The following is a 14,646-nucleotide window of genomic DNA, read 5'->3' as shown; positions in this document are numbered from 1 at the left end:
GAATATTTTAGAATAAGCCTTGGTGTGAACATATATTTTCATTTCTCTTAAAGAAAAATATCTAGAAGTGGGATTGCTATGTTTTACAATAAATATACTTTTAACTTTATAGGAAAACTGCCACATTATTTTTGAAAATAGATCTACTGCCAGGCATAGTGGCACATAACCTGTAATCCTATTGTCTCAGGGCTGAGAAGGATTGCAAGTTTGAGGTCAGTCTCTGCAGCTTAGTGAAACCCTCCCCCCAAAATAAAGGTCAGGGGTAAGGAGTGTTGGTGCTCTATATATAGCTCAGGGGTAAAGGGTCCCTGGGTTCTGTCCCCAGTACTGCCAAAAAACATAGAAATAAAAGTGGATATACCATTTCACATTTCAGTTAACATGTTGAAGAGTCTGTAAGTTCCGTGACTTTGCAAACACTTGATATTGTGGAGTTTGAATTTTAACATTCCAGTGACTTTGTAGTAGCGTCATATTCTGGTTTTGTGTTTAGTGGTTTTGAGCAACTTTTCACGTGCATATTTGCCATTTTTGTGTCTTTGGTAGAGTATCTATTCAAACCTTTTGCACATTTCTTTTTTGTTTTTGGAGGGGTTGGTTGTCAATGAGTTGTAAATACTTTCTTACAGACATAATTCCTTTATCTACTTGAAGTTTTGCTTTTATTCTGTGATTTCCTTTTTTATTTTCTTAGTGGTAAATAGATTTTAATTTTGAGAAAGTCCACTTCAAGGGCTGGGGAGATAGCTCAGCTGGTAGAGTGCCTTGCAAGCACAAGGCCCTGAGTTCGATCCCCAGTACCACAAAAAAAAAAAAAAAGGCTCCAGAGAAAGTCCACTTCACAACGGGTGCAGTGGCTCACACCTGTAATCCCAGCAGCCTGGGAGGCTGAGACAGGAGAATCACAAGTTCAAAGCCAGCCTCAGTAATTGAGTGAGGCCCTAAGCAACTCAGTGAGACCCTGTCTCTGAATAAATATTAAAAAGGGCTGGGAATGTGGTTCAGTGGTTAAGCACCCCTGGGTTCAATCCCCAGTACCCCACCAAAATCGAAAAAGAAAAGAAAAATCCACTTCACCAATTTTTATTCTTCTATGGATCATGTTTTTAATATGTCAGCTAAAAACCTTTATCCAACTCATGTAAGAGATTCTCTTATGTTTTCTTTTAGAAGTTTTATGGTTTTAGCTTTTATGTTTATGATCCAGTGTTTTCATTTTGTTTTGTTTTGTGGCTCTGGTGCTCAAACCTAAGGCCTCACACATGCTAGGCAATGCTCTACCACTGAGCCACGTACCCAGACCTGTTTTCATGTAATCAGTTGAGGCAAGGGCCAAGGTTAACTTTTTTTGCAGATCCAATTCTTCTAACACCAATTGAGGAAAGGATTGTCCTTTCCACTTTGAATTCCATTGGTACCTTTGTTAAATGTTAGCTGACCGTATATGTATGGGTTTGTTTCTGAAACTCTCCATTCTGCTCTGTTGATTTATGTCTGATTTTACACCAGTACCAATTGTCTTGATTACTGTTAAAATGAGTCTTGAAATCAAGAGTGTTATCTTCCCACTTTGTTCTTATTTTTTCTAAATTGCCATTTGAATGACTATATGAACTTCAGAGTCACCTTGATTTTTATTTATTAAAAAAAAAGAGAATTTCTTTTGGGGCTGTCCTGAATCTGTAGATCAGAGAATTATCATCTTAGCAATTATGAGTCATATAGTCTATGAGAATAGTATCTTTCTCATTTATTTAGGTCATGTTTAATTTCTCTCAGCAATGTTTGTTTCTTGTTTTGTTTTGTTTACAGCACTGGGGATTGAAACCAAGGTGCTCTACGACTGAACCACATCCCCAGTTCTTTATTTTATTCTGTCTTAATTTTGAAACAAGTCTCACCAAGTTGTTGAGGCTAGCCTTGAAGTTCTGATCTTCCTGCCTCATCCTCCCAAGTAGCTTTCTTAGCAATGCTTTTTTATCTTTCATTTTACAGCTCTTTTTTGTTGTTGTAGTTGTTGACGTACTTTTATTTCATTTACTTATTTATGTGCAGTGTAGAGAATCGAACACAGTGCCTCACACATTAGACAAGTGCTCTACCACTGAGCCACAAGCCTATCCCCTACAACTCTTTTCATAGTTTGTTAAATTTGTTCCATAAGTACTTAAAGGTTTTATTCTGAGCTGGGCACGGTGACACATGCCTATAATCCCAGTGACTTGGGAGGCTGAGGCAAGAGGATCACTATTTGGAGGCCAGCTTAGGCAATTTAACAACACCCTGTTCCAAAATAAAGAGGCAGGATGTAGTCTAGTAGTAGAACACCCTGGGTTCAATCCCCAGCACTGCCAAATAAATAATTAGTAAGTAAGTTAGTTAGTTTTAATTGTTATAAGTAGTAGTATTTTAAAATTTCATTTCTGTGTTCCTTATTAGTATATAGGAATACAATGATTTTCCTGTGTTTATGTTTTTTAACTTTGTTCCATTAAATTCCGCAGGTTTTTCTACCTAGATAATCACATTATTTGTTTTACTCTTTCCTTCCTAATCTGAATGTATTTTTCCTTTTTCCTTTTTTTTTGGGGGGGGGGTGCTATATTGTAAGAAACACGTATTTCTAGCAAGGACTTTTCCTGATTATTATTACTAAGATGACCTTTGCATTGTTCCTAATCTTCAGGCAAAAAGAGTTCAGTTTTACAATGTTTAGTGTATTGTTTCCTGTAGGTATCCCATGGATGGCCTCCATCAGGTTGGGCACATTCACTTCTCATGATTTGCTGCAGGTTCTTATCATGGTTGGATGTTGAGTTTTGTTAGGTGGATTTCTTGCATCTTTTGAGATCATATCTGGTTTTCCTTTTTTGAGTCTTATTAAATGGCAAGATATATTGCTTAAAAAAAAAAATCCAAATGGTTAAATTTGCATTTCTGGGATAAACTCTACTTTTTGAAAGTGATGTATTTATTTGGTTTTTTGGTATATTGCAGGATTCAATTTGCTAATATTTTATCAAGGTTATAAGTAAGTGTCTCTGTTCATGAGGGTTATTTACATGGTTTTCTTGTAATGCTTTTGGTTTTGATATCAGGGTATTGGTTATATCAAAAAGCGAGCTAATATTTCCTTCTCTCATTATGTGAAATACAATTTGTATAATTTCTTGAACTGTAGTGGAGTTCAACCGTGAATCCATCTGGGTCCAGTGTTTCTTGAGGAAAAGGTTTTAAATTATAAATACAATTTCTATAGCTTTTCGGATTATCAATTTTATTTCATTAAGTTTTCTCTGCCACCTTTTATTCCCCACTGATTTTTGCTCTTATTTTAAATAGTTCCTTCTTTCTACTTAGTTTGAGTTATAGTCTGGTCCTCTTTTCTAGTTTATTAAGGTAGAAGCTTAGAATATATATTTTATGGTTTTTGTATCATTATTCATAAAAGTATTTAAAGTCTTAACTCCATCACAGAAATTTTCATACATTTTGTTTTCATTTATGTTTACAATATTTTCTAATATTGTAATATTTGTAATTCCTTCTTTGCTTTTTTTTCCCCCTGGCAGTACTAGGGATTGAACCCTGGGCCCTTGTGCATGTGAGGCAAGTGCTCTACCATGGAGCTTCATCTCCATTTGTAATTTCTTCTTTGACCCATGGAATATTTATAAGTATACTATTAATTTATGATTTTGGAAGGATTTCTTGTTAAATTGTAGGTCTGGCTTTGAATTTGTGATTCTCCTGCCTCAGCCTCCTAAACCATGTTCCACCATGCCCATTCAGAAGTCTAAATCTTAAGAACATAAAACTAAATTTCATATCCTATCCAGCTTTGTGAACTCTGATTCTTAAAGATCCAAAACTGCATTTTATATTCTGTAAATTTTTGGAATTCTTACAGGGCCGGAAGAAGTCTATAGTGGCTATGGAGCCCAGGAGTCTTATTCAAGGAGCCTTTCAAGGGTGTTCAGTGTCTGGAATGACCCTGAAATACATGTATGGGGTGAATGCCTGGAAGAACTGGGTTCAGTGGAAAAACGCCAAGGAAGAGCAGGGGGATCTAAAGTGTGGAGGTAAATATAACTGCATGAATTTGTGTCTTGATTTAGGCAGGGGAAATGTAAATAAGTAAAGCCATAAGTTAACCCAAAAGGGATAAATCTTTTATCAGAAACCCCATAAAACTCAGTTTGGTTTTACTTAATTAACACTTTTCATTTTTATTTGTTTCTCTCTCCTTCCAGGAGGTGAACATGCCTCATCCAGCCCATGTTCTGACCACTTAGGAAGTGCTCAAGACCAGGTACTCAATCAAGAATCCTCAGAGTCAAGCTGTAGAGGTAAAACTTGTTTATTTCCTCTCCATTTGCTATGAATTATTCATAATTTGTTGATTTAAATTTGTAAGATGGTGACTGTCTAAAGTTTATAATTTTTGAATCTTAAGATAGAAAAGAGAAACTATTACCCAGCCCTCAATTTTAAAGGTTATTATAAAGGTATAAAGGTAAAATTGTGTCTCCTGATGGTGAATTTATTACACAAATACAGGAAATTTTTTTCTAACGCTTCACAAGTAGATCAAAATGTTTTCTTTGCCCTTTTGTCTATATAGTTACCCATATGTAACCCAGTGTGACATTTTTTATTTTTCATATTCTTATGAAAAATAACAGGAAAAAAAGCCTTGCTTTGATAAGAATTGTTCTTAACAACAATAGCTATATAACTGGCAATATTTGTTTCACTTCAGCTGCCAGGAAACGTAGAATCAAATAAAATAGTTCAAAAATACTTAAAATAAAGCAATGTTACATAATTTTAAGAGCCAAATAATTTTCAGTTTTTACTAGTTTTGCGGTCTCATTGGCTTCATTGTTGTTGTTGTTGTTCTTTTAGGGTTTTTATTTTGGTGGGGTGGGTTTTTCTTTGGCAGTACTGGGGATTGAACCCAGGGCCTCACACATGCTAGGCAAGTATTCTACCACTGAGCTGCATCCCCAGTCCCTCTAAATTTTCTTTTCAATTTATATTTTACTTTTTATTGGTTTCGTATGTATATAATCCTTTGGAATGAAGTAGGATAGGAATGTTTAAGTATATTCATTTTAATTAGATTTTTTTTAGGGGGGGCACTTTCCAACTGTATCTTCTTTCTTATACCTGGTTGATTGCATATGCTTTTGGCTTCACCTACTATTACTCTGTCCTGCTGGTCTTGGGTTGCACTCAGCCTTCCTATTAGTTATTGCTTAGCTATTAGTTATTGCTTAGCTGTGACTGACATCATTAAGTTCCTACAGGTAAGTGTAATCTTTCTGCTCCAAGGTTTTGTAAATATTATCCTGTGATGGGGATTTGTTAGGCCAGTGACCACCCACTTTAAACCATGGCACTCTTGGTCTCATTAAAAGTTGTGGCTCAGTGGTAGTGCGCTGGAGTTGTGGCTCAGTGGTAGAGCGCTTTTGGCATGTGTGAGGCCCTGGGTTCCATACTTAGCACTTATAAATAAATAAAATTAAAAGATCCATTGACAACTTAAAAAAAAAAAGAAAGAAAGAAAGGAAGGAAGCTAAATAACAGCTGTAGCCTCAGCTTCTTGAGAGGCTTGAGCACACAGATTTGAGACAAGCCTGTGCAAAATTGGGAAACCTCGTCTCAAGAAAGAAAGGGTCATAGTGAGAATGGAGAGTTAATATTGTTTTAGACTATAAGACCTAAATGAAGTAGCCATAGGACATACCTACCCATTTCTACTACTCAGTCACCTATGAAATACTTTTTGAATGTTTATTATGTACCAGGCATCCTTGCTATGATATGGGGTAAAAATATCAAGCTTGGTCCTTACCCTTATGTGCCTCCACCTGCCAGTGCATAAGGAGCTGGACGTGGTGATGCACACCTGTAATCTCAGCAGCTCAGAAGGCTGAGGCAGGTCCAGGATCGCAAGTTCATAGTGAGCCTTAGCAACAGTGAGGCACTAAGTGCAACCCAGTGAGACCCTGTCTAAATAAAATACAAAATAGGGCTGGGGATGTGGCTCAGTGGTTGAGTTCCGTCTCCAGTTACCCACCCACCCAACTCCCTCCTGCAAAAAAAAAAAAAAAAAAAAAAAAAACAATACAGGAGAGACCAAGTGTATCTTTGAAAATGTGTAGTCTTGGCTAAATGCAGAAGAGCAAGAAGTAGAAAGGGTGTTTTAATACTAACCTCACATCATGGATCAGCCATTGCAATAGAATTTATACAAGTATAATCAAATTGGTGTCTTCCCTACCCAAAATTGTTTTTCATTGTCTTCAAAATCTTGATATAATACATGAAGCTCATCATAATCTGTCCTAACTTCTTCTATATACCTAAATTACCTGAACCTTTTTACCCTTGTGACCCAGTGGATGGAAGAATACTGTATTCTATCATTTCTAAGGGCCTGAAGATATTTCACATTACTTGGGGTATTCTGTAGTCAAATCTGAGTTAAAGAAAGTTCAGCAGCATTCTTTTTTATGAATATTCTTAGTCTTTAAATGTGCCAGGAGGCACTGGGAATTCTTCAGAGGAAAGATTACAGTATCTTGCATTTTCCAAAATTATCAGATCTCAGAAACTCATTTTTCTCTGGCTTTCACATAGAACTAGTGTTTTATAGAATATACTTTGGGATATCTTTTTGTATCCTCCAATTGGAATTTTTACCTATTCACCTTTTAAATTCCTCACCTTTTAAGGTGTTGCCTGTGTTACTTCCTCTAGAATCTAATCAGACTCTTCCCTATTAGGTGTTCCTCATTTGGTTTCACAGAATCCTGTGTAAACAAAATCTCTGTCATGGAACCTGTTGCACTATATACACTACGTTGTCTTTATTTCCCTAACTGAAAGTATCTTGAGATCAAGATCTGTTTTTAATCCATAGTCTACAACACAGTACCTGGGTACCGTAGTACTCAGTGTTTATTCAGTGAATCAAGTAATGTTACTATGTTTGTTATGTTAATGTTTCAGATGTTTACCTTTCTACAGTTCGCTCTGTCAAGCTGAAGGAAGATATTCTGTCCTGCACTTTTGCTGAATTGAGTTTGGGTTTATGCCAGTTTATCCAAGAGGTGCGGAGACCAAATGGTGAAAAATATGATCCAGACAGTATCTTATACTTGTGCCTTGGAATTCAGCAGGTATCAGATTAAATGGCTGTTAAGAAATTGGTTGAATTTTTAATAATTCTGAGAGAACATGTGAATTAAGCTGAAGAATTATGATATATACTGGTTATGTTATGTTGCTCCTATACGCTTTATTAATGAGCCACTGTCTAATTTTAAAGTCTTATTCCTGTAGTGGCCTTTTTTGTTATTGTTGTTGTTTATTTTTTTATGTGGTGATGGGTATTGAATCCAGGGCCTCATGCATGCTAGGCAAGCTGAGCTCTCTCTCCAGTCCCATGTAGTGGCCTTTTATAAGTTAAATTAGAACTGTTGGTAGGATAACAGATATTGGAGAAGGTGCATTTATAGGTAAATGAATAAAAAGGGCATAAATGGCAATTTCCTAAAGAAGCATAGATGACTATGTATTTTGTGTGTATTAATCAGGTAGTTTCATGTAAATTTTTAAGTGCATATTAAAGTAAAAGATATATCATTGTTTATCACATTAGTAAAGACCCAAAGATTATAACACTGTTGATAAAGAGTGCTGTGATATGGAGGTTCTGGTTAATTGGAGGCAGTTAATGCATTCTTTCTAGAAAACAGTTTGAACATGTTTCAGGAATATTTTTAAATTTTTTGTTAGTAACTCAGTTTTTTCAAGTCTCTTCAAAACTCATATTCTGAAGTTCACACATCATTGCCCAAAAAAAAAAAAAAAAAAGCAACGATATAACCTCAGCGCCCACTAGTGTGGTTAAATAAATTATAGTGTCTTCATGAAGTAGTATGTTATCTACCTAATATAAGTAGTTTAAGTAGTATAAGTTTACTTACAAAGTAGCATCAGTGACATGTAAAAATATGAACATTAAAGCATTAAGTAAACGAGAGTATAAATTATATGTATATTATTATATGTTGATGTAGTGGTTTAAATACATAATAAAATTAAATATACCAGGCCGGTTGTGGTGGTACATGCTTATAATCCCAGTGGCTCGGGAGGCTGAGGCAGGAGGATTCTGGTTTCAAAGCCAATCTCAGTATCGTGAAGCACTAAGCAACTCAGTGAGACTCTGTCTCTAAATAAAATACAAAATAGAACTGGGGATGTGGCTCAATGCCCTGAGTTCAATCCCTGGTACCAAAATAAATACATACATACATACAAACAAATATACCAAAAATGTTTACAATGGTTATTATCTATTGATGGTATAAATCTGGATGTTGTTGATTTTCTTTCTTTTTTTGTTGTGGCTTTGTTTGTTTGTTGTTTGGTTGGTTGTCACATTTTCTTTCATTGCTGTCTTCTGTCGGACCTTTAACATAAGTGTTGTTACTAGTTTTGAGTTTGCTTAGTTTTTAACAAAATAGAGACCCATACCATAATATGCTTTTGCAGCTTGCTTTTTTGGCTAGCCCCCCAGGTCAATATAAATCAAAACTTTTTCTTCTAAGCAAATTCTTTATGATATTGCTGGGTATAAACACACTAGTTACTCAGTAGTTCTTCTTTTGGATATTCAGTTTGTTTTTCTCTCCCCACCCCTTTTATGCTTCCCACCCTCACAGTATATTTAATTAAATTTAAATGGATTTCAGTTAAATCGATTTAAGATTTAATTTGTTAGACTTATTTTACTCATTCTTTTCTATGAATAACACATTCTGATTCAGTATACCAGTATTTGTATTCTTTATATTCTTTGTTTTTTCTTTTCCTTTCTTCGTTTTTTTTTTTTTTTTTTTTTTATGTTATTCTACGCATGCTGGCTTTTAATTCCTAGGTTCAGGCAATCCTGTCTCAGTCTCCTGAATAGCTGAGACTATAGTCATGTGCATTGTACCCAGTTCTCTGTGTGTGTACACATGTATATGAGTGTGTGTATGTGTATTTTCTTAATATATTCATATATATATTCTTGATAAAAATAGTCTGAAAATTTTTATATAAATATAAGATATAACCCATACCTTATTTCTTTTAATTGTGAATTTATAAATTATAATTATGTATTTGTGGATTACAGTGTTATATTCTGATTCATGAATATATGTAGAATAACTAAATCAGGCCAATGAATATGTCCATTACTTCAAATACTTATATTTTGTGCTGAGAATGTTTGAAATTTACTCTGAACAATTTTGAAATGTACAGTATGCTGTTCTTAATAATATTCACCCCACTGTGCAGTAAAACTGAAAATAAAAGGAAAAAACAAAGAACCTTATTCTTCCCTGAGGATTTGTATCCTTTGACCATCATCTCTCTGTTCCCCATCCCTCAGCCTTTAGTAACTACCATTCTACTCTCTGTTTCTGTGAGTTTAATGTTTTGTATATTGCTCCTTTTTAAAATATTTATTCTTTTAAATTTATTTTTTCTGTTTTTTAATTTTTTTAGTTATTTTGCTTTTGCAAAATAATCAACCCAGGGCCTCATGTATACTAGGCAAGCACTCTACCGCTGAACAACAGCACTGGCCCTGAATTTATTTTTTAACTGTCACATAAAAATCATACATATTAGCTAGGTATCATAGTCAGGAAGATCTCAAGTTCAAGGCCAGTCTCAGCAATTTAGCAAGACCCTCAGCAACTTAGTCCCTGTCTGAAAAAAACAAAAAGGAAAACAAAACAAAACAAAAAACTTCAAAAATGGGACTCAAGATGTAGCTCAGTGGTGAAGTACCCTGGTCCAATCCCCAGCACCAAAAAAAAAAAAAAGAAGAAGAAAGAAATAACTTAAAAAACTATACATATTATCAGGGTACTATATTTTTGTACATGTGTAATATACATTATGTAATGTTTAAATCAGGTTAACTGTACTTATCTCCTCAAATATCTATCACTTATTTCCTTTCAAACCATGAAAACTTTCAAAATCTTTTCTAGCTTTTTGAAATACAGTTATTATCTACCATCATCATACTATGCCGTAACACACCAGAACTTCTTGCTCCTGCCTGTAACTTAGGACCCACAGTTTTTTAGATGCCATGTATATGTAAGAACATTTGGTATTTGTCTTTCTCTGCCTGGCATACCTCAGTTAGCCAAATAATCTCCAATTCTATCTCTAAAATCTATCACAAATAATAGAATTGCCTTCTTTTAAAGACTGAATAATAATATTCCATTATGTGTATAGGCACCACATTTTCTTTATCCGTGCATCTACTTATGGACATTTACATTCATTCCATAATTTCACTATTGTGAGTAGTGATGCAGTAAACATGGAAGAAGTGTAGACATCTCCTTGGCAAACTGATATTAGATCTTTTGAGGAAGTTCCTGGAAGCAGAATCACTGGATCCGTTAGTATTTCTGTTGTTAGTTTTTCAAAGACCCCCCAAACATTTTTCCTTAATGTCTGTACCAGTTTACATTTCTACCAACAGTGTACAAAGATTCCCTTTTCTCTACAACTTTGCTCTTTAAAGCAACACTTCAGTAAATATTTCACTTACATATCTTATGAACTGATATATTTATTTCTAAGTCAAAGCATATATGCATACCAAACATGTAATTTTCAATATTAAGATATTTTCAGATTCCTTTTAAGAATATTTTTAGTGATTAAAAATCACACCAATGTGTATTAGTGCCCATTTCATGAATCTTATTTTCTTTATTTTTTCCTGGGGTTTTCTCTATTGCTTAGTATGGTCTTTCTTACTTGAAATTGACAATTTCTCAAATATTTATGTGGGCTTCTTCTTCTTTTTTTTTTTTTTAAAGATTAACATCTTTAAACCATCTAAAATTCATTATTACATGTGATACCAGGATATTTCTGATAGACATTATTTCTGAAGGGTAGCCTAATTATGCAGGTAGCATTTATTTTCCCACAGAATTGAAGTGGCACCTTTGTTGTAAGTTTCCATTCTATTTTGATTCAGTCTGTAGACTCCAATTTCTTTTTAAAGAAACTGGAGAATTTTTAGTTTCTTTAAACAAAAATTTATTGAGCATCTTGCTATGCATGCATTTTGCTTAAATAAAATTCTGAACATGCCTGTGCTCTTGGATTTCATTATATTACAGATTAAAAGAAAATTTTATCAATGCAGGTGTTAGGAAATATGTTTTCTGATGGTTAATATTCTAATGGCATCAATATATTCGAAACATGTTTAGTGCAGTGATTTCAATCAATAACACTTGAGTACATGTCAGATATTTTGCTGTCAATAAGATATATTTTGTGAAGCTAGTCATAAACACGTGAAAGATTTTTTACTAGAGTATTCATTCTGTTTATGTTAATAAGTGACTTTATATTACAATACTACTAAAATTTGACCATATTTTAACAAATAACTTAAATGATTAGAGGCAATAAATATTTTAAAATCAATTTTCATAAGAATTTAAAAATCAATTTTGATAAAAAATAAGATTAAGTTTCAAAAGGTTACTTATCAACATATTTCAGACTTCTCCTTTTCCCAAAAATAATTATGGAACCTGGGCATGGTGGCACATGCCTATAATTCCAGCAATTTGGAAGACAGAGGCAGGAGGATTGCAAGTTCAAGGCCAGCCTTAGGGACTGGGTTTTGAGCACTTGCCTAGCATGTGTGAGGCACTGGATTCAATTCTCAGCAGTGCATGTAAATAAATAAATAAATAAAATGAAAGTCCGTCAAAACTAAAAAAAAATTGTCCTGTTTAAAACAAAAACAAAGCCAGCCTTAATTTAGTGAGACCCTGTCTGAAAATAATAATAATAAAAAAAATAGCTGGGCACAGTGCCACACGCCTGTAATCCTGGCAGTTTGGGAGACTGAGGCTAGAGGATTGCAAATTCAAAGCCAGCCTCAGCAACTTAGACCTAAGCAAGCCAGTGAGACCCTGCCTCAAAATAAAATATAAAAATGGGGCTTAACCACTCAGTGGTTAAGCGCCCCTGGGTTCCATCTCTGGTACAAAATAAATAAACGAATAAAGTAAAAAATCAAAAGGGGGGCTAGAAATACAGCTCAGTTGGTAGAGTGCTTGCCTAGCCATGGGTTCAATCCCAGCACCACCAAAATAAAATAAAAAGGGCTAGGGATATGTCTCAGTGGTAAAGTGCCCTGGGTTAAGTCCCTGGTACCAAAATAATAATAATAATAATAATAACAACAACAACAACAACAACAATAATAATAACAATGTAATTCCAAGAAAATTTGAAAACAGAAAAATATAAAGAAAGAAACTGATCTCAACTGTAGAATCAATACCTTAGCCATCACTTTAACTTTAACTGGAAAAGATGACAATGAAGGAAACTGTTTAAACAACAAAATTGTTCTTAAATGTGTCTATAACCTATTCTTTTTACTTAATGATATATCAGTCAGCCTTTCATCAGGTTTGTGATACATATGCTGATAATGTCATTTAATTGATGAGATTTTTTCTGTATTGATGCTTTGTTGAAATTTCTTTTTGTACATATATGTTTGTATACCACTTAATTATTTCTTTAGGGTGAATTCTTGAAGGTAGAATTTCTGGGGCAAAGATATATAAACTTTTTATTTTATGTTTTTGCTACGTATTGCCAAATTGTTCTTCATAAAAATTGAGATAGTTAATATTTCTGTTAACCATCTGTTTTGTATCTCTTTTCCACATCTTCATACAAATTGAGTGTTTTCTTAGTTCCTGGTATTATCATATATAACTAAGAATTATTAGCTAACATGTATGAAAAACACCTATAAATCAATAAAACATACAATAATAATAGAGAAAATTGTCAAAAAATACAAATAGGCAAGAACAGGGGAAAAAATGGCTTAATAGTATCTACCAGGTAATACCTAATGATCATTACTAATAAGCCTTGCATTAAGGTAAACCCATTATATACATTAACTCATGTAATTATTATTATTTGAATGACCCCATGAAATATAGCAAGTGTCACCATGTTTTCCATTGATGAACTTGAGGCATATGAAAGTTAAATAACTTACCTGTACTGTTGTTGGTCTTTTCAGAAGGCATGTTAACAGTGGTAATTAAAATTTTAAATGCATATAGACTTTATTAATTTTTAAAAATTTGTTCTAATTGGTTATAAATGACTATAGAATGCATTTTGACACATTGCGTATAGACTCTTTTTTTTTTTTTTTTATTTTTTTACGTTTACATAGGGTAATGATGTTTATTTTATTTTTCCCCTCCCCCCCACCCCTCCCACCCCGCGTATAGACTCTTTATCCTGACAAATCTATTGATCAGTTTATGTCTTAGGAGGAATACACACATACACATAGACATATTCTTGAATTTTCTTTGTAATACTCTTTTAGACAGCAATAAGTTAGAAACCACCCAAGTGTTAATCAAGAGTTATAGTTGGATCAACTACATTATGTCCACATTATGGAGTACTGTACAGTAGTTAAAAAGATATGACTTGCTTCTATATGTAATGACATGGAGAATTCTAAGAGCCATACATTTTAAAAAAGTAACTTGCAAAAACTATATATATATATATATATTTTTTTTTTTGTTATTGGAAAATAAATAACATTAAAAACTTACCATTTTAAGTTGTGCTAGTGGGAGCAATCATCACCTCTACCTAGTTTCATAACCTTTTCAATCATCCCAATTGTAAGCTCCATTCCCATTTAGCAGTCACTCCCTATTACTCCTTCTGTCTAGTATCTGGCAAGTATAAATCTGCTTTCTGTCTCCATAGATTTGCTTCTTTGGGATATTTTATATCAATGTTTGCACAATATGGCCTTTTATGTCTGACTTTCCCTTGCCATATATTTTCAAGGTTTATCCCTATTGCAACATAATTCCTCTTTATGCTGAATAATATACCATTGCATGGAAGTACCACATTTTGTTTATCCATTTATGCACATTTGAGTTGTTAACTCCTTTGGTGATATTTCATTTACAAGTTTTTATTTGACACCTGTTTTTGGTTCTTTTGTGTATATGCCTGGGAGTGGAATTGCTGGGTCATATGGTAACTGTGATTAACTTTTCTACAGTGGCTGCACTATTTTATGCTCCCAGCAACAGTATATGAGGATTCCAATATTTCCACATTCTTGCCAATACTTGTTAATAACCATATAACCCCCCCCCCATGCTGAGGTTCCATCCTAGGGCTTTACAAATGCTAGGCAAGTGTTGTACCACTTGTACATCCCCACGGCACTCCCTGCCTCCCCCTTTAAAATAACCTTTCTGGTGGATAAGTGATATCTCTTTGTGGTTTTGATTTACATTTCCCTAATGAATAAGCATCTTTTCATGTACTTATGGACTTTGTTATATCTTGGGAAACATGTCTAAGAATTTTGCCTATTTAAAAATTTTTGTTCTTGACTAGGAAGAATCATTTATATATTCTGGGTATTAAGCTTTTGCAGATATGTGATTTGCAAACATTTTCTCCCATTCTCTGGGTTTTATTTTCATTGTGTTG

At 33.9% G+C, this 14,646-nt stretch overlaps 1 protein-coding gene across 8 annotated transcripts in view; it reads left to right on the top strand.

Moving 5' to 3' along the window:
- Nucleotides 1–14,646, top strand: part of Zmym4 (zinc finger MYM-type containing 4) — a 186,496-nt gene that overhangs the window by 162,322 nt on the left and 9,528 nt on the right. For 6 of the 8 annotated variants that reach the window (XM_047543837.1, XM_047543834.1, XM_047543832.1 and 3 more), the window contains 3 exons: nt 3,914–4,085; nt 4,257–4,352; nt 7,024–7,193. In XM_047543837.1, coding sequence (XP_047399793.1) covers nt 3,914–4,085; nt 4,257–4,352; nt 7,024–7,193 — 438 coding nt within the window. The remainder of the gene's footprint in view (nt 1–3,913; nt 4,086–4,256; nt 4,353–7,023; nt 7,194–14,646) is intronic. The other 2 variants (XM_047543836.1, XM_047543830.1) reach the window with 1 other exon arrangement.

This window comes from Sciurus carolinensis, chromosome 1, assembly GCF_902686445.1.
Source record: "Sciurus carolinensis chromosome 1, mSciCar1.2, whole genome shotgun sequence".
In the NCBI taxonomy this organism is placed as follows: domain Eukaryota; kingdom Metazoa; phylum Chordata; class Mammalia; order Rodentia; family Sciuridae; genus Sciurus; species Sciurus carolinensis.
The sequence above is the reverse complement of the archived record's forward strand: the minus strand, read 5'-3'. Positions and strand labels throughout refer to the sequence as shown.